Source organism: Aspergillus tanneri (assembly GCF_003426965.1).
Source record: "Aspergillus tanneri strain NIH1004 chromosome Unknown AapTan_9_pilon_pilon_pilon, whole genome shotgun sequence".
Taxonomy (NCBI): domain Eukaryota; kingdom Fungi; phylum Ascomycota; class Eurotiomycetes; order Eurotiales; family Aspergillaceae; genus Aspergillus; species Aspergillus tanneri.
Window position 1 is genome coordinate 848,923 of NW_022984636.1, and position 19,331 is coordinate 868,253.

At 44.8% G+C, this 19,331-nt stretch overlaps 7 protein-coding genes across 7 annotated transcripts; 4 read left to right on the plus strand and 3 right to left on the minus strand.

Moving 5' to 3' along the window:
• Nucleotides 1–63: 63 nt before the first annotated feature.
• Nucleotides 64–2,306, minus strand: ATNIH1004_011777 (uncharacterized protein; the record flags this gene model as incomplete). The annotated part of the gene is made up of 3 exons (XM_033576339.1): nucleotides 64–1,291; nucleotides 1,342–2,147; nucleotides 2,199–2,306. 3 exons carry the CDS (start codon nucleotides 2,304–2,306, stop codon nucleotides 64–66), a joined length of 2,142 nt encoding a protein of 713 aa, XP_033421003.1.
• Nucleotides 2,307–4,047: 1,741 nt separating this feature from the next.
• Nucleotides 4,048–4,957, minus strand: ATNIH1004_011778 (uncharacterized protein; the record flags this gene model as incomplete). The annotated part of the gene is made up of 3 exons (XM_033576340.1): nucleotides 4,048–4,230; nucleotides 4,297–4,525; nucleotides 4,578–4,957. The coding sequence occupies 3 exons, from the start codon at nucleotides 4,955–4,957 to the stop codon at nucleotides 4,048–4,050; spliced, it is 792 nt and encodes a 263-aa protein (XP_033421004.1).
• A 781-nt stretch (nucleotides 4,958–5,738) lies between these two features.
• Nucleotides 5,739–6,901, plus strand: ATNIH1004_011779 (uncharacterized protein; the record flags this gene model as incomplete). The annotated part of the gene is made up of 2 exons (XM_033576341.1): nucleotides 5,739–6,595; nucleotides 6,664–6,901. 2 exons carry the CDS (start codon nucleotides 5,739–5,741, stop codon nucleotides 6,899–6,901), a joined length of 1,095 nt encoding a protein of 364 aa, XP_033421005.1.
• Nucleotides 6,902–7,728: 827 nt separating this feature from the next.
• ATNIH1004_011780 (uncharacterized protein) lies at nucleotides 7,729–8,145 on the plus strand (the record flags this gene model as incomplete). Its single annotated transcript, XM_033576342.1, has 1 exon — nucleotides 7,729–8,145. The coding sequence occupies one exon, from the start codon at nucleotides 7,729–7,731 to the stop codon at nucleotides 8,143–8,145; it is 417 nt and encodes a 138-aa protein (XP_033421006.1).
• A 184-nt stretch (nucleotides 8,146–8,329) lies between these two features.
• ATNIH1004_011781 (uncharacterized protein) lies at nucleotides 8,330–8,688 on the minus strand (the record flags this gene model as incomplete). Its single annotated transcript, XM_033576343.1, has 2 exons — nucleotides 8,330–8,467; nucleotides 8,554–8,688. 2 exons carry the CDS (start codon nucleotides 8,686–8,688, stop codon nucleotides 8,330–8,332), a joined length of 273 nt encoding a protein of 90 aa, XP_033421007.1.
• A 3,088-nt stretch (nucleotides 8,689–11,776) lies between these two features.
• On the plus strand, nucleotides 11,777–12,347 carry ATNIH1004_011782 (uncharacterized protein; the record flags this gene model as incomplete). Its single annotated transcript, XM_033576344.1, has 3 exons — nucleotides 11,777–11,930; nucleotides 11,971–12,096; nucleotides 12,148–12,347. The coding sequence occupies 3 exons, from the start codon at nucleotides 11,777–11,779 to the stop codon at nucleotides 12,345–12,347; spliced, it is 480 nt and encodes a 159-aa protein (XP_033421008.1).
• Nucleotides 12,348–15,850: 3,503 nt separating this feature from the next.
• ATNIH1004_011783 (uncharacterized protein) lies at nucleotides 15,851–16,159 on the plus strand (the record flags this gene model as incomplete). The annotated part of the gene is made up of 2 exons (XM_033576345.1): nucleotides 15,851–15,927; nucleotides 15,985–16,159. 2 exons carry the CDS (start codon nucleotides 15,851–15,853, stop codon nucleotides 16,157–16,159), a joined length of 252 nt encoding a protein of 83 aa, XP_033421009.1.
• Between the last annotated feature and the right edge of the window lie 3,172 nt (nucleotides 16,160–19,331).

A 19,331-nucleotide genomic window follows, 5' to 3' on the forward strand; every position in this document is an offset into this window, starting at 1 on the left:
AAGCCCTCGTGTGGTAGTTAAACAGGATGCACCTGGAAAATGGTGAGATTAGGGGGTAACGGCTCATGCTCCTATTGTCGTCGCTGGAGGAATATAATGATAGTTGCCATATTGGTTGTTACTTATATACCGATCCACTTCGCAGTATGGTAGGCCAGAATGTTGGCCATCTAGGCTTGACTGCTGTTCAGACGCCACGTGACTTGCGGCCAGAGTATTCGATGATGGATCTGACCGCTGACTGGAATCCAGACACTGGGCTCTCTCCCGTGAACTAAGTAAGCTGCAATGCGGGTAATTCTGCGTCGCGCGAAGTTGGGTATCTGTGTCGCTGGAGTTTTCATGCTGTGGCACGGAACCTTGGTTAAAACCTTGCTGGGTTGTAGTTATCATTCCCTCTCCAACTTCTGCAGTTGTACATGTATGTATACGTTGCATAAAAGGCCATATATCAACTTGCATCTGGTCCGGCATGGCTCCATCGAGGTGTTGCTCCGTATGAGCTCCTAGAGGTTGGACATAAGGGTTCGAACTGGTAGGTTGTGTTTCCATAGGTTGATTGTAGTAGTCGATGTTTGAAGACGCAGGTATAGGTATGCGTTGCATAAGAGGCCATATATCAGCTTCCATCTGGTTCGGCATGACCCCACTGAGGTGTGGCTCCATATCAGTCCCAAGAGGTTCGATATAAGGCTGCGGAAATGAAGGACAGTTATTCGTTGGAAATTGGTGGTTACTTGTAGGTTGCATGCCCGCGGACCCACTGCCATATTGGACAACTGTAGATGCAGGTATAGATATACGCTGCATGAGAGGCCATATATCAGCTTCCCTCTGGCCCGGCATGACCGCACTGAGGTGTGGCTCCATATCAGATGTCAGAGGTTGGACAAGATTACTAAGGTCAACTGCAGCACTCTGGTTGGCTGGACTGTGGGAACTCAGTGCAGGTTGGGTTTGAAATGGAGTCCCCACTGCATCGTGCAAACCAATATCGGATTGGGAAGTTCTCTGCACGGATGATTGAGTGGCCAACTCTGTTGCGACTTCATCGCTGCTGACGGTTTGGCAGCTGGCTCGCTCGAATCCGGTTGAATTGCCTTGTAGCTGTTGCCCAACTGGAAGACTTTCCTGTGTGATTGCCTCTTCAACTCTTTTCCATAAATACAAGAAGACACAACCTGCAAATTCATCAATATCTTCGTATAGCTTGTCTGTACGTATGCCGCTATTTTTCAATCGTTCAATCGCCTGGAGCCGATTCCGGCTCTTGTATCCGAGTTTCTCAAGGCTGGTTTCCTTCAGTGACTATAAAACAAAGCATATATCTGTAGCACTCACTAGTTGCTAGTGATATTTTTCGGTAAGAGAAACAATTTGCCCAAATGACGCTCATTCCTAGTATCACCGTCACTAAGGTCTTTGCACAAACAATCGAGTCTTCGTCCAGATTTGCCCCAGCTTTTAATACAATCCTCAATCTGTTCAGAGTTATCATCGACCAGGCCAGATATTGCAATTACTCTTATAACTCTCTTGATATCCTTTGAACGAGCGTACTGATTGCAAACTTTTTCCAACAGTCGGTGAAACATCACCTTCAGGAGTCGTATGCGCATTTCATCCCTCACGTTTCGTTGCTCCAGCTGTTTTAAGAGTTTATATGTTCCCGCAAGTGGATTGTGGAAGCTAAGCTCAGTTGTTCCCTCTTCATGAAAGAAACCCGGAATATTAGATCTCCATTGCCTAACGTCATCTATCAGCTGTTGCAAATTGTCGGACGTGACATCTGCTGGTCGTTGTTTCTGGCTGTTTCTTGTAGTGTGAGAGCTTTTGATCCGATTGCGAAATTTGGCGTGCTTTTTTTTCTGATGGTGGCCTCCGGTTTGGTGAAAGGCTAAGTGCTTCTTTACTTTATATGCTGCAACTGTAGGATTCTCTGGACGTTGCTTCCGGTAACGAGTTACCGCCTTGTAGCTTGCTAGGTAGCCCTTGCGCCTGTAAGCAGCAAGCATAGAAGTTGCTGAATTCTTTTTGTGATTGATAAAACGGGAAGGGCATGTGACTTTGCTTTGCCGAACAGGAGCGATTCGATTTTGGAATGGGTACGGTACTTGCTGCCAAAGTCCATGGAGGTTGTCTACGAACTACCGATTATCAGCACAAATCATCTTGGATAAAAGACGTAAGAAACTCACTTCATTGTCAGAGAGGATCTCTTGGATGTCCTGTCGTCCCTCATAACTTGCTCTAGTCGAAGCCACAATTACCTTGTCAATAACCGCTTTGCTCTGAGAGAGACCCATCTTGGCGAAGGTAAACAGGTAATATTCAGCTCTAGAGATGAGGTTGCTGACCCCGCAGAGGCTACTTACAGTAGGTACATCCATAAATACTCCTTATAACAGGAATAATGTTATTCCATAGTGATCGATCAGATGCCAAGGAGTTTAGTGTATTACCTATGAGATACGCTAAGGAATCAATACCATGCACACTAAGGAGCTGCTGATCCTATGAGCTTCACATTTACGCCTCGTTTATGCAGCCCCTTCAGCTCTGACCTCCTGTGCGGGACATCGCTGTGAAAAATTACAAAAGTCCAGGGACTTATTTTTGTCCAAGCCCTTTTAGGGGAAACCACTTGGCAGCTTGTTAGCTTGAAGCACCAAGTAGCTGGTATTACATTATAAATACTTGCTCATAGCTATTTTATGCACTCTCTGTTGCACGCTTTTCCCTTCATAACTAACTTGGATGGGCTTCGTATCTTGCTTCTGTCATACCCAACAATACCCTCACTAAAATCGATCGCTCACTCAAGACGAGAACTAGCATCTGTGCTAGTGTGGATTAACGTTCGGCTCCTATCGCAGGATCACTGAATTAAGCCAAGCATATCATTGAAAGGTTAATTTTTCATTGCTGGTAAGAAAGGGACTTGCGAATACCCTTTATATAACAATTAAGCGCAACTTCCTCAGCCGCAAAAGGTGAGGCCAGGCCCCAATGCCTGACCCCTACGGAGCAGATTTCTTTTCTTGACCTCGAAATCTGGTAGCGTAGTTCGGCTGCGCGCTGGAGCTTAATTGTATCCCCACTTCCCCCAGGTATAAACAGCGTGTGTCGAATCTCTCTAGCTCCACAAAAACAGTTAATCTTTACCTAATTGATTGCTCCAGGGAAGACAGGAACCGCGGTGTCTCACGGAATGCGATTATGGACAAAGTCTTCGTCCAGCTGCTGTTTGAGCAAATGAACCAAAAGGTCAGTACTGATAAGATACCAGTTACCATGTGGCTTTGGCTGTGGTATCATAATTATGGCAGTAACCGCTGATCTTTAATCTAATTACTACTGAGTCCTCTGTCGCCTAACTTTACTTGCCTCCGTATTCCTTGGAGAAAACTACTTAGGGTAAGTCTTCAGGCGTAACAGAAGTCATCTGTTATAAAGGTGGTTTGCAAGGTGTCTTGTGCATTTTGCACTATCTCACGCATCTAAGACAAAAGCTTAGTTTTCTTTCCTTCGTATTTTGCCATATGGAAATGCCGCTTTTCGTAGCTTATTAACCCAAGGCTTCAGTGGCTTATGATATTCTGTAAATTTGTCCATGGTACTCTCAAAAATATGATCGTCAGAAACGGTTCCTAGTTTAAGCTTAGACAACTCTTCCATGCTCACATAATTCCAGTCGCCGAATTCTCCGACAACTAGGCTTTCCGGACTTTCGTAGTGGATACAGATCCAAAAGAGAACCCAAAAAAAGAATTCTAGAACAACTTGTCACTCAGCAACTGCCCTATGGGCATGAAAACCCTCGTCCCAGTTTTCCCCCATGCTCCTGAAGGCTGGTCTCGTCTCTTATAGAAAACATGCTACTTCCACGTACTATACATACTGAAAAATAAAATCCCAGTTTAATCCTACAGTAGCCAGTTCCAGATTGCCAAAATACAACATATGCACCAGACACCCCCAAGTTTCCTATCCCTAAAAGCGAAATCAAAGACACCACCACCGAAAGAAAGAAATGATCATCAGCAATCAGAAAGCCTCAACGGTATTCCCGATTGGCTGGCCCATATACCACTGGACAAACGTTTTGAAAGCTGCGTTGTTCCCGTGGGTGAAATCATAAATCTTGGTCGGCCGCAAGATCAGAGTATGGTCCCGGAAATATGCTTCAATCACTCGGGCCTTTAGCCCCATAAGTGACAAAATTAAGACCTGTCACATATGTTAGTGCTTAACAGTGAAACATTGGACCAGGGATAAAAGTGGCTAAATAGTTACCGGTGAGACCATCTGACGAATGAATCTTGCTTTCCAAAGCTGCGTAAGCATAATTCGGAGAATCGGAAGCAGCTCGCCGTAAAGGATTGTGGAATCCATGGCGACCAAGTTATTGTACATGACTGCCTTGACGTGTGGGTAGGTAGGACCGTTCAGATCTGTTATATGATAGCACCCAAACTCGGGTTGGTCATGTTTATATAAGCCCTTAAACGGGTAGTCTCCGACACTAGACGCACGTTAGGTGAAGAGCGGCCTTAAGTACGTAGCGGGTTACTTACCACCCGGAAGTCCAAGGGGGTCTCTCCCCTTTGGCGTATGTATCGCAGTAGGAAATATAAGACGAAAGGTGTATATTCATCACATATGCGCGATCGATGGGGCGGGTAAAAGAATGTTCTGTTTCATCATCTAGGCCATTGTAGGGCCCACCAAGAGCATCATCATCAGGATTTGGAACCAAGTGGCCTGGGTAGGGAGCGAAGTAAGATGGTTTATGGGGTGATGATTCATCCAATACCAAGGAATCAACGCGGATATTGAGATGTTTCAGTTGCTGCAGGTCAAATTTATCAACTTCTAAGCCCTTAATGCTCTGCGTTATGTTCTTCAACGCCTCACGCATCTTGCGACGGGTGGGAGATTCGATAGCCGCTAACATGGTGGGGAAGATATGCAACCAACAAAAGAACTTGAGTATTAAATAAAATAGCAGAACCTAGTTTAAATCAATTTGAGTCGATGGAGGGGAAAGGAAGAGGGTTTTTATGTCTTCAAGTTGGCGGGCAGTGAGCCAAGAAAGGATTGAATGTAATGTTTCCAAATTGGATCAACAAACCAAACCTGGCTTGATGCTGGGTTACCCGGCAACCACCAATTAGAGACCACAAGTCAGGTGGACGCGGGGGTCACGTAAGCGCCATGGAATACATCCACAGCCAATCACAGTACATCATAATCAACCACCAAATTAATTGTACTGTATATTGCCAATCAATGTAAAGGACGTAGTTCTTTATGAGACGAGCCTGACAATTCCTCCAGCCATATCCAAAATTCTATCGAACTATTTATAACCCTCAGCACCCCAGCTAAGCTGTACTTGCAGCCAGCATATACGCGCTGATGACGTCCAAGGGGCCCAACAATAGAATCCAAGCCACCAGTCTCGAATTCGCCAGGTTGGCGCCCGGCTATTGCCTGAGACGTAAATAGTAGCAAGTAGAATTGAATATTATTGAGAGTCAGGGGTATAAGAGCGAACAGAGCCAGCGTAAGTCTCCCTGACTGATTGTCCTCTCTTCCAATTAGTTTCTCATATTCGAGGTCATATTCTCTTTGATCACTTTTATTTCGCTTCCCTATTTTCAGAATCTGTGTAGATTACCATATCTGGCATGCTAAACGTACTACCCCGAGATGTCAAGGCTTGGGAGAATGCAATGGCTAAGATGGGTCTCACTGGCCAGACCATACACGGCGCGGAGCTTGCTTCTGCCTCAAAAATTGAGTATGAACAATTCCTGCTCTTTCGTGTACTATGGGTGTCCCGCCGTGTAGAAGACCTGCCGAAAACGCTGCCTGGTATGAGCTTGTTGATCTCAGAGGCGGATACAATGCTAAAAAAATACAACTCATGGCACACATATTGTCGGGGATTCACGCTTCCAAATATTGAAGAAGGAAATTTTGCCGTTGCCCGGAATTATCAGCTTGAGGTTGCAAACACCGAAGATAAAACGGATCCACGGACTCTTGCGACTCCTGTTGCACATCGAACACGTGCCCGTGTGAATGAACTTGGTAGAAAGCTTGCTGGTGTGCGCTTGGAGACACCCTCGAAGTCCACCAATATCTTCGAGACACTAGACATTGAAGATATTGGTCTCGATGATCCTTTTGCTATTCCAGAGACCCCAAATCCAGATACTCCGAGTCCATTCCGGGAGATAACGCCTGCTCCTAAAGAACTGGAGAACGTGCTATACCCTCCTACGAAGGATGAACAGATTGTGAATTGTGCCTTGGTGCTCTTCCTGAATGCTCTGACTATTCATTTCAAATTCGCCAACAACTGGACCTTGCACAGAAGGGCCTTCAAAGCTAACTTTGAGGGGGCTAGTTTTGAAGCAAGGACTGATGGATATCTCAATGATCGCCGAGGCATAGCCAAGGTTATTATCGAGGTGAAACCCGTGACACGATCAAAGAAACCAGCTCTCATCCAAATGCAAGAGAGCGCCCAAATGGTGGCTTGGATTAAAAGTGATGATGAAAAGCCTAATGGGGACGAGAAAATGTATATTTCCTTCCTTCCCTTAAACCGTTTCTACTCCAGAGTAACTCCAAATGCTGGTTTGGGAATAGGCGCATTATTGTCTCCCAAGATCGGCACGAGATATTCCTGACGGTTGCTAAGTACGACGATAACTACATCAAATATTTGGGAGACAAGAATCATCGCAGCGAGTCCCCTTCCTTTATGACTATGTACCAATTCGGCCCCTGGGATACCCTGGATTCCACTCACATGAAATACCTTGGACCTATTCTTTTGGCAATATCCCTCCGTGCAGAAATCGAAGATAGAAAGAACAAGACCTGACCAGGTCAAAGGTTTATTTCTAGCTTTGATAGCATCTGTTATGGAAACACTTGTCAAATATTTGGCTAGTCCCAAAGGGTAAATAGAGTACGATTGGTGAAAAGGTCTTATTTTAAATGAATTGAGCTGGCACGGGCTCTTCTTGATTATACTCTTCTTGGTTCTTCTTGATGATTATTTTGTTGTGTGCTCCGCGGGGGTTTTACCCCGATCTAGTCACATGATTCTGGTCCACCAAGAGCGAGACATAAGGATAGATACAGTTGAGGGTTCGCACACTTATTCAGACAGTAATATTGTAGATCAACGCTGCACCTCAAGCTTGCTGCAAGAGAGAATGCCGATAGTGTTGTGCAGAAGTTTGGTTGTCCTGTCATCCACGCTGGGTGTAAGGAGCTGACTTTTCTTATTTTGATGTTAAAGCCGGGCTCTTTAAGGTCGATGATATTGCTTGATAATTCATATATTTTTGTGCTCGGTTACCTAGATAAAGGATTGATTGAATCCAACCATATTCATGGAAGGGAGAGTATTACAGATGGACTCACCAAGCCGCTTGAAGCGGCCACATTGAAAGGGTTTAGGCAGCATTTGAGATTGGAATTAGAAAATAACAAAGACTAAGACATCTACCTATCCTATCCACTACCCTATTGGGAAATACTCACTCTTAGTGAATGCTGTTATTGATAAATACCACTAGATACCCTCTTTGGGCCTAGGGTGGAAAGTCATTTCTTATAATATCTCCCAGGTTCTTTCCTCCTTTGTTGCCATTTCTCCTCTCCTCTTCATATCCAAATCATTCAAAATAGCCACCTTCTACGATGCCACCGCTCCTTGCTAGCGCCTGCCCCCTGGCTGATGGCCATAATGAGGCCTTCGGGCCCTCCTTCCAAGTTATTGCCGAAGTCACATTGGAATATGCTGACCCCGATGTTCCCGATCAGGAAATTGAGTTTGAATTCATAATGGATTACCACCAAGGCATTTGTGCCTTGTGTGTTATGTACCAGATGGTTTACCTCCTCCCTGGTTTCCTTCCGAGGGCTGTGCCTTGGCACTTGGTAGCGCAGGGGATGGAAATCTGTTACGGTGGCCTACAATGGTCCCTTGATTGGTATCATCCTCTTCGTCATGAGCTAACCCATCCTGGGGGCCATCTTTACTGCTGGTTTACCTTGAGTGATTGTGATCCAGCTCCAGAGCCCGTTAGCCCTTCCCTCCTGCGTCCACCTCCGTAGCGATTAAGGCCCAAACAAGACAACAGTGAAGCTCTATGAAGGCTTACCAAAGCCGTACGCGTTCGTGGTTATACAGACGCGCACAATAAGGATTGGCCTAGCGCACTTCTTCTACAAGATCATGACCTCCGAGAGCTATCGCTTTAGCTGCAGCTAAGGATTGCAAACCCCTATGCATGACCTTCTATAGTGTCCGCTGCACACCGACGCGGGCGAAGAGATGCTGGATACAATCGCCGCACGTGGGATTCAATTCGACACTTCCGACTACGACGCGCTGATATCCAACCCGCAGGCGATAGGCTACATCGCCAAATTCATGCTGCAAAAGTGGGCATTCAGTTAGTTTCAACACGTTGATATTAAACCCAAGCCCCTAGCTAAAGATAACTCGGCTACTAAAGTCACCGAACTGATAGGCCTCGCGGCTATGGAATTAGATGCTGAAGACGATGGGTAGGAGGCACCGGTACGACATCGCCCGCGAGGAATCGTACTAAACAGGATGAAGATGGGGACGAGGGGACCGACGCCGGTGGCCATGCCGGCCACCACATAATGGGATGGTTCAGAGAGAGGGAGCTTCAATTTTAGTTGCGCGCAGCGAGATACTGACTTTGCCTTTGTATATACACTCGTTGGCTATCTTTCTTATGTGAGATTTGTGGGATTTATGTAGCGTTAAATGACCTCGAGTACTTAATCAATGTCTATATTCGACTAATCTGACCCCCCGCTATAAACTTCAAAAGGTATTTTTTTTTCTTACCGGATTACACTTGTAATATACTGGACACTCGCTGCCTTTCTCAATCAACTAAACTGAATATTATAAGAATCTCTGGGGAGGCTACTCGGAGGACAACACGTGCCAGTGTGCTTTATTTTAATGATTATAACTAGCATCAAGAGGATTGTGAATCATACAGCGTAGTCTATCAGCACCTTTACCTCCGCGAGTCTTAGCAAGTTGCCATGTCCAATAGCTTGAATAAACATCCCATCTTCTTTCTGCCATTACATAAGTGCATTATCCAAGCTTTCCGCCCATCTACATACTCCAAAGTTTGCGGTCGAAACGTTGCTCTAGTAGAGCCTGCGCATCACCCGTACATAAATACCTTCCCCTCCTTCGGCTCCTCCTCATCCCTGAAGTATATTCGTAGAAAGGACTAAATCGCAGTGATTACAACTCCAGAATGCTAATTTATAAAGCTACTGGGGCGAAGTGAGAGTCTTGGGCACCAGGAGACAATTGGGTAGAGAATCAAAACAAATGGCGTCCTCGGTGTTTGCAATGTTTATCATAATGGACCTACACTATTTCCGAAAACAGACTGATCAACTTATCCCAATGCTGCCTGTCTAGGCAGCAATATATTGCAAGTTTTTCGTTGGCTATGCTAGCTGCCAAGAGTGCCGGCGTTTGAAGATCTTGATAAGTAGCCAATATTCGAGCAGGTCTAACATAATAGTGGGTATTAGAGTTTTCCGCTGGGTGAGGGGGTGAGCACCACACTGGTTAGAAGAAGGTTCGGAGGTACAATTATCCGGCTCGCCGCCGCTGCCACACGCGCGGTTCGCCAGCGAATTCGAACCCGGTGGGAGAAGCAGTGGGAGAGAGAAAGGGGCGCGAAACCGACACGGCGGTTAATTAAGGCTCCAAACAAGAAGACCATTGAGCTCTATAAAGGGCTCCCAAAGGCATATGCCTCCATAATTATGCAGATGCGCACCATGCGGATTGGACTAGCGCACTTCCTGTACAAGATCAAGGCATCCGAAGGCGACCGGTGTGGCCGCGCGGAGGGCTCGCAGACCCCAAAGCACGTCCTCCTCCAGTGCTCGCTGCGTACCGAGGAGCGGAAGCGGATGTTTAATAAGATCGCCGCACGCGGGATTCAAATAAACCAGACAGACTATGACGCGTTAATGTCTGACCCACAAGCGATTCGCTACGTCGCTGAATTTATGCTGCGAACCGGGGTTCTCGGGCAATTCCAACACGTGGAACTCGACCCCCGGCCGGAAACGACCCGGAAGACCATGACCAGATAGGCCTCGCAGCCATGGAATGAGACGCTGAAGACGATGGGTAGAAGGCCCCAAACAAACCGGGCAGGAGTCAACCCGGCAAAAATCAAAAACAGGAGGCAATACAACAGCTTGGTGAAGCAGGGGACGAAGGGTCATAACGCAGAACTACGACGCTGCTGCGATGTGGCAGGATGGGAGAGGAAGAAAGTACTTTTCGGTTACCTTTCGGTTTAGTTGCGTGTTTTTACATTCAGCGATCTGCTGACTTTCTTTTGTACGCGTTTATGCGAGCATTCGCTACTGTCTTTCTTATGTGGGACTCTATATGGCGTTTAGGACCTCAGGTTCTTGCTTCATTAGGGAAGCACCTGCATAGCTAGACGCTTCAATAGTCGGGCTGCAACAGGTTAATAGAACTTTGAATTGAATTGAATTGAATTGAATTGAATTGAAGATTAACTTCGTTCTCTTTGCAACAGCAGGTTGGCCACAAAGCCTGCAGCCTGACCGAAGCGCTTTGGAAGACTGGTGTTGTTGATGACGAGTGTTAGCCATAGTGGATGAATCTTTTTGAATTGGGAACGTTTGAAGAGGAGCAACGCAAAATGGATCAGGCGTTTATAAGAGGAATGCGGCCTTGTTTTATATCCTGGCCGAGAAAGCCATGAAACACTGTCTGCTTTGAAATCACTGACGGAATATGCTCGAGCTTGTGTATCCTTGATGACTACCTTGATTATGCCCAGCCTACAATCGGTCAGTATAGACCAATGGATCATCTAGTCCGTTCTCATTGCCAAGCAGGACCTACTATCTTGTGCCTACTGACATCAGATAGATAGTGCTGCTCTACCCCGGAAGCTGACCATCTAGTCCTCACGTCCCTCATGGTTAAAAATGGTCGGGCTTTGTCTTATGATCCCTGGCTTTGGTTGCAACCCCGGCATATGTGGTGATAGTATGGCGCATGTTTTCTAGTGGCTTTGCTTTCAAAGCTATGCAAGGCCTTTCACTGCAGGATGGTGAAACGGCGAATGGTGGGTTATGACGAACAACCTATGAAACTTGAAGTTTTCTAAATACAGAACAGAGACAGCCGCCGATTGCAATGCGTTGGCTATCCCACTTCTATCTATCTCTTGCATTTGTAGACAGGTGTATTCCAGCCGGGTTGCAAAAATAGCCTACATCGGAAGTCTGAGATATCTAGTATTATTCACTAGAGAGCACGAGGACCAATTATCCGTCCAGGCAACAAGTTGTGGCCGACCATTTGGTCTTTTGCTATGACAATGATGTGGCCATCTCTGGACGTTAGCTGCAGACTGTCGACTGCGTATTAGCAGTACAACGTGCAGGGTTGTTTATCCATTTACCGACCTGAGAGACTCGTCAGGAATTCAGGAAGGTACGAGGTTTAATCCTATGCTCGTTGATAGTGTCAATCTGTGACCCGACGCCGAGCATGACACTATTCTGGAAACCCCGTCCAAACTCTCGTGAAGCCTAGTATCTGCTAGTGGTGGTTATGTTGACAATGGACGTTGAATCCCTGAGAGCTCTCAGCAATCGCCTGTGAGAAGCCATGTATGTAATGGGCCTCAATGTGACGACATATATACGGGTCTGGGACGGGGGGCTTGCCAAAATCTCACGGAAGTTCAACGTCTCACTCGTGATATGGGCACCTTATTCCATGGTCTATCACTTTCGGAAGCATCTAATAAATTTGCACGTCCAAGCGAGTGGTACCAAAGGACTTTAAGGGTATATGCTAACTACTTTTAGGCTTTGCTGCCAACGGTGGTGTGCAAACCTTTGACCATGATACCAGTAGCTCTACCTATCGCTCTCAGAATACTAGGGAACATTTGCCAGTCACTGAAACGGTCAACAGCACGGCAAAAGTTGATGGTACGTTTGTTCTTGACTTCGGCATATTCATATGTGACTAATGAAAAGTAGCGCAAACCCAAACTACCTGCGATACTGCTTCAATACTCCTACTACCTCTTGGATACATAATTATAAATTATCTTGCCCACAGGTCTGCCCAAGATGGTGTGGAGTTTCTTTGCATCAAGCTGCAGTGGCATTCTCAAGCTGAGCTTGGACGATTTGCTCCGGATATGCTGAACGAGTATATCCACAAACAAGGTCTTTAAGACAGAAGAAATCTCGGACTCATTATAGCCCCTGCATTTAGATCTGTAATTTTTTTATTCCTTGGTTTACTTCCTGATTTGGTCACTGTTAGATGCAATTTCCGGGTTCTTTTATATAACTCTTGTCCTCATTGTCTGTCTACATGTGTAAGGAATATGGATAACCCTAGATCTTGTAGTTCGTAAAATTATCATACAATCTCCAGTCTGTGCCTAGATTCTATTGGCAACGTATGGAAAACAGCATAGGTTCTTGTGCAAAAACATAAACATTTATCCTATGGTAAGCGAATCAACCGCCTCCTTGTTTAGGGTGAACTCTTATATCGAAAGTATGTTTGTGGTTGCTGTTTCCTTGCAGGTATATTTGCATGCGCCAGTCGCCGGGTTGATCCAGTGTTTGGGGTCTGAACAGATAGAAAATCTCTCCGGAAAGGGGGACTTCCTCATAACTCCATTGAGTTGCTGTAATACCACACGTCATGGTTGCTGTAAGCGCCACCTGATCAGGGGCTCTAACAATAATGGGTAAAGAGAAACGCTCGCCTTGAAGAATTTGTGGTGGGGGACGAATAATTACGTCAATTTCCCAGTCTCTATAATATCGCGTGGGATTCCAATTAATCCTTCCGTATCTACTCATGCTTAGAGTCCAGTATCAGTATCGTGATGGATAACTTACTCCCAGCTGATTTTTTTGTATGCATGTACTAGTGAACGACGCAAAGAGCATGATACGTCCGGCAGATGTTCATGAAGGGCGTCTTGTCGAGCAACCGTCGCAGTACGGCCATGTCCCAGAGCAAGTCGGATAGCCCGGTACGGGGAATCAAGTGCGCTATCAAAGATGTAAAGTAGTGCAGCATCATCTTCTGGGCGAAATGGTTTTCTAGACAAACTTGCTTGTCGATGCATCTGACACATATATCCGGCCCAGTAAATCCAAGCTGGGCAGCATCCACATGTCAAGCACGGATGAAATGGCTTTGTTGGGGGATGTACTTGATTTGGTGAACATGCAGACAAGGCTGACTCTCCTATCCCCTGACTTTGTCGTTCCTTCGTTGTGGTATTCTCCAAATCCTGGTCCTGTCTGGGCAAATCGTCCGTAGAATTTAAGAGGAGCTTAATATCCATGATCGATTGTGGTTCAAGGGTGACACAATTCTTCTAGGTCGGGAGGAGGTAGGGTGCTTTTAAGTAGCTTACAAGCGTTGGAAATTGAGCCTGGATAAGCGGCACAGCTTGGTCAGGCTATCATATTATATGTTTACTACAGTGTCTTCGGAGGTTGGACCCACATACTTCTGTCTTGGCAGTAATGCCATGTATGGCTGTAATGTAACTTTTCATATATTTTTATATGGTGTACTTTTGGCAATAAAATTGACACATAAAATTATATATTATCATGGCTCAAACGGCCCAAATATAATCTCAAAAAGTGCAAAGTGAAGCTATACAATGTACTAGAATAGTGGTCCATCTCCTAAATTCTGGCGTTTAGAGAGATACGCCCTAACTCTAGTTTTCTCCGTAAATCCTTTCCTTTATGTCTCTCTTTATATTCGTTTCGTCCTTCCAACAGAATGATCTCTTGAACATGACGGACGAGACGCTCCATCCAATGTTGTATAGTCTCCTGAGGCAGCTCATCCCCAGCACTTTCCCATGCTGATTCTGCAGTTATCTTGTCCACGGAGCTCCTTTTGAAGTTGTACGTTTCTTTAGCCATAAGCACACCCACTCAATTGCCTTAAGATCTGGAGAGTTACCTGGCCAATTTAGGATCTTTTCAACGCCATGACGATTAAATACAGTCTTTTGAAAGTGATAGCGGTGAGAAGAGTCTCATCCTCTGGTACAATTAATAGTATTCGGACGCTCGATCATGCATTCTTTAGTACAGAGCTTTTTTTTAGAAAAGAGGATTTTCTCCTTTTTCTCTTTTTTTCTTTTTTAATGTTAACCTTCTCTTCCTTCTCTTTCTTAATAGGAATGTCATCATTGTACAATGCAAGATAGCCCTCTAATTACCAAGGAGTTTTGATAGTCTCTCTCACCATTGGCCGTACAATATTCAAACCAAGCAGTTCCCCAATTGCTGGACGTCCGGATAGTGTATAGTTAATAAATATTGGTACTCGTTCTTTAATTTTGGTAGCTAGTCGAAATGTCTTGTCCTCCTCTTTTTTTATAAAGAGGAAGCTGGATTATGCCAGGTAAAAGATCTTCAAAGATAAAATATTCGATAGTATCAACCATATGCGCAGTAGTTCGAATCTGAATTCTATCTTGTTCTAGTTAGCATTAAGTATTTCCTTATAATCTTTACACTAACCGATTTCACTTAATATTCTTGATACTCTTGGATCGTCCGTGTAAATAGCCCGACGATAATATGCCACTGTTGCTTTGTACGAGGTTGGACGAGTGATATGTTGCTGTCTACTCTGGATAATAGCAAATACTGGCTGTCGCTGTGATATACGGGGATAGGAAGAGAATCGTTGGGAGATAGATAATGCATAAGACATACAGGAAAAAGAAGAATTAGTTAAATTAATTAAAATAGAAGGTAAAATACCACAATCAAGACATGCTTTACTTTCTAGATGACGCTGACCTGTTAGGCTATAGAATCTTGACTAAGATGGTGGCATTTTGCAAAGATAATACGAATCTGTACAGATAAAGAGAAACAGAGAGAATAGGAATCCGTACAAGATATAAGAAAAAAAGTCAAGCGCCCCAGCCGGTCAACTTAGTAATCCGGTTGGAAACTAACTAGTTCCTCCTATCCTGGAATTTTTGAATTTGAAGCTCCTCGGTCTCGTGATGATACTAATCTTGACCTTGATTGTATTGGAGTTCCCGAGAAACTTCACTACTTTACACCGCACGCGTAAAGAGGTTTGTAGGGGCGGCCCTCTCCTCGTCGAGCGTCTCGGAGGTAACGTATGGAAAGTGTATGGATGAGAGATAAGAAACTTTATTATTTAATACAGCTTTATGCTTTGGATTTACAGTATTCGTAAGGTATTTCTTATTTAATAACAACAACTACTGCTATATAAAAGTTCTATTCAATGCACTTTCCCTTCACTAAGTACCTGTTAACAGCAGGTTCTAGGGGACTAGGGCATAAAAGGGATTTTGGGAGCATCCAAAGAGAGTTTTTCTTGGTAGGCTATAGAAGCGAAGGTAAACCCTACGTTCATTTCAGGGCATTGCTTTATACCTGAAACTTTTTTATGATAAAATGTGCAACTTATTCATTGACGTTTGGTACCATACAGGAAATGATGTGATCCGAAACTGTTCCGAGACTGGCGGTATAAATACTAGTGTCTCTTATCGGAAGGAATGCAGGGGTTTTCCGAGCCTTCCTTTTCTTGATTTTTACCCACTTGGTTAACTATCTCGATGTCCGAAATGATCCCCTTATCCACCAACTGATACAAAAGATCAAGCACAAAATCTTGACAATTCCAAAGTGAATTATGATCCTGGATGGGGAGATCACTTGCAACTTCTCTAATGCGGCTAACTTTGTCGACATTCACTTTACAAACGTGAAGTTTTTGTGAAGGTAGATCATTTAATCTCTCCGTCTGGTAACGAAATTCGCGATCAGACCATCTGACCTGGAGCAAGTTATCATCCTCTCCCTGGAGTCCGCTAATGAAGAAACTCCAGTGATCATGACTACAGCGATCATGACTACAGCGATCATGACCACAGTGATCATGACCACCACCGTCCTTGAAAATAGCGACGGAAATTTCAGCATCCGACGACATCTTGAGTAAGATCGTATGATTTATATGTGTGAAAATGGACAGGGGTGATTCTAAGTATCGTTAGCGATTTGTGATAGAAGCAACTGCAAAGCACTTACAGAGATATTGCGCAACGGTCACCGAATTGTTTAGAGCACGATGGGGTGCTGAAATGAAAGGGAAAATGGAAATTATGATAGGGGGCACCATGCGATATTTATACGGCTCTCTATATTACACAGGGTGATTTAAATTCACTACTGAAGCTGGTATGGCAGATAGTGTCTTCGGGGTGGGAGGAGGCTTCGACTGGCTTGGAAACAAAGAATAAGTCCGTCTATTGATCGAAACCGGCAGATGGTGACCCCCTTCATAGGAAGATGGACCTGGGATTTGATATTCCATGGAGCTATTCTGTGGTTCAGCTTGCTTGAAATGAGTAGAACATTGATGTTGGATCTCATTGTGCCTGCATGGGAATGAAGGCGAGCGTTCCTGATTATCATCGGGGCTCCTTTCCCAGTCTATTGCGTGGCGCACACTGGTGTAGAGACGCCTTAACCAACATGGAACTACCGCATGCACAAACGGGACACCTAAACAAGTCATAGCGTATCATGAGAAGTACTAATGAGGCTATACAAAAGATCGGAGAAAGTTAGAGCCAAACAGCACCGTCGCGGGACTGGGCAAGAACATGCGGTGAACACTGGGAGTTCATCACGCCCTTATATCTCTGAGAATATACTGCTATACAGAGGATAGGTCCAATAAGATAGTTTCTGAACTGGCGGAAAGCGACAAGATCCTCCGAATCTATCCAAAAGATTAGTTTTGGATGTCTTTAAACTTGGGGTAGGAGCGATATACCTGTTGCCGGAGTTAAGGAATCTTTCACATTCGACCCCACCTTTGCAATACTGGAAACATTCCTTATGATGCTTTGGGTTTTCATTATAGACCCTTTCCACTTCCGTGATATCTTCTTCCCGGGGTTCTCTATCACGAATGCACATGTGACCCAGATGCTCCATCAGATGCGCGGACTTGAACTGGAAGGCCAGACACCCCGTACCCACGGAAACATTGCCGTCCATGGCCAAAGTTCGATGACTAATTAACGACACGGCTAGTTATACACAATTATGAAACGTCGCCTTCGAATGGGCAAAACATTACCCTGAGACAGATTAGACAACTTATAGTAATATGTCCTTCACCACCCTGTGTATATTCTCTTGTGTTAGTTTAATGTAAATATGGAAGCTATTATACTTTGTCCATTATGATATAAGGGACATACATAGTGCAAATTAGCGCTCCTTGTAAGTACAGTATAGCTTGACCTGACACTACCGTCGTATTATAGTACCCCAGCGAAAGTTGTAAGAAACATAAACGCAAACGGGGCAGTGATAACCAATCTACAGTATTAAGAGCCTTTTTGATAGAGCAGGATTGACTCAAGTATCAACCAAATAGAGCGAAACGTTGGCTAGGTCCGCTTGTTACTTAGCGGACGAATGTCATGGTGATTGTAATCGACGCGGCCAATGTCAAAATTATTATCCAAGGCATCAAAGGCCTCGAGGATAGTCTCTAGATGACTTCCACAGAATACACTCCGATCCATCAGCACATCATCCTTCTTTGCCCACACCCGATTCTGACGTCCATCTCCTTCTAGGCGTATTCTTTCCTTCCAGCCAGGCTGCCCATAAACAGTAGCAATATATGTAAACTGGACCCAATGGTGTATCCCATCAACTTCAACAGTATCCGATGACTTTGTCTGAGCAGTTCCAAGGAATGATAAGCCAGTAACTCCTGTCACTTCTTTGACCTTGCGTTCAGCAGCTTCACGCAAGTTTTTGTCGCTGTCTTCGACTTGCCCTCCAACCCCTTCCAAGCACCCAGGATGACTGTCACTGACAGAATGCTTCAAAAGAAACCTGGAACAAGGAGATGTGTTGATATCAACAATAAGGATATTGACCTGCAAAGAACAGACGACTTCCTGGAATATAAACCGGCAATTAGAGCATTCTAAAGTAGAAAAGCGAAAACGAGATAAATCAGTATCAAGAAGATTTTCATGGCTTTTTATAGTATGGCCCTATTCACCTAGTATTACCATCCGTATTCCGCCGGAGGTCCAGCTCTAACACCGGCGATCGAATACCTTACGAGTACCAAGCCCCTTCCTACGTTACATTATTTCCGCCTGAGCTTCGAGCTGAACACGGTGCCGACCAAACCTATATGACTACCCCTTACTGGCATTTTCAGGCAGTCATATGTAGTGATATGTGTGCTGGGCCTTGATTAATTTTATGTATACATAGTTAGGACATGGTTAACTTACATGTGCCATCTAAGATAGGCGACTGCTGAATTTGTATATAGATTCACCACTGTAGATGAAGTAAATCTGGGGCCGTCCCTTTGACGCAGCTGGCTTTTCCGGGTCTTTGAAATTCGTGCACTGCATCACATACCCCTGGTCGCTTAGTATATCACCCACAGAAGCAAGCGGCTGGCTTCCTTGGCACTCTTCAATACGGCATGGGTGTTGGCTCTTTAATAATAGATAGTTGTCGGTCCAAATCTTCTCAAAACCGGGAAAGTCTAGACAATGGAGCGCAGGTACATCCTGGGGACGAAATTGTACATTCACATGTGGCGACTTGTTGGCCATAGTTGATGAAAACCTGAATTTAAAACAAAGGCAGGACCTAATATGAGGCCCAATATATGCAGTATGGAAGATATAATAGGTCTGGCCTGCCCTTATCAAAGTATTCATGATTAAAAAAAAGACAAAAAAGGCTTGTCGGGCATAGAGAGAATTATAAATGCAATCGAGACTCGGGCGCAGGATTCTCTATCTTGGAAGAAACGTAGTAAAACAAAGCGGTATTTCGTTTATTTCATACACCCAAGACGATTGCATATTTTATGATCCTCCAATAGCTGACGACCACGCTCTGACTCGAGAAGCACCCTCTCTTCAACATCTATTAGCTTGAATGCAGTAGCTTGCACTTCCTCCCTGAGATTGATGATATAGCGCCAACTCTCTTGGCGCACCATTCTATAATGGTTATCCCCAACTCTTTCCTTTATGTAGTGTCTGCGAAAAACAGGGCGTCCATCCACTTCAGTCTGTCCATCCTCTAGTAGAGAGGCTAGAGGTTTATCC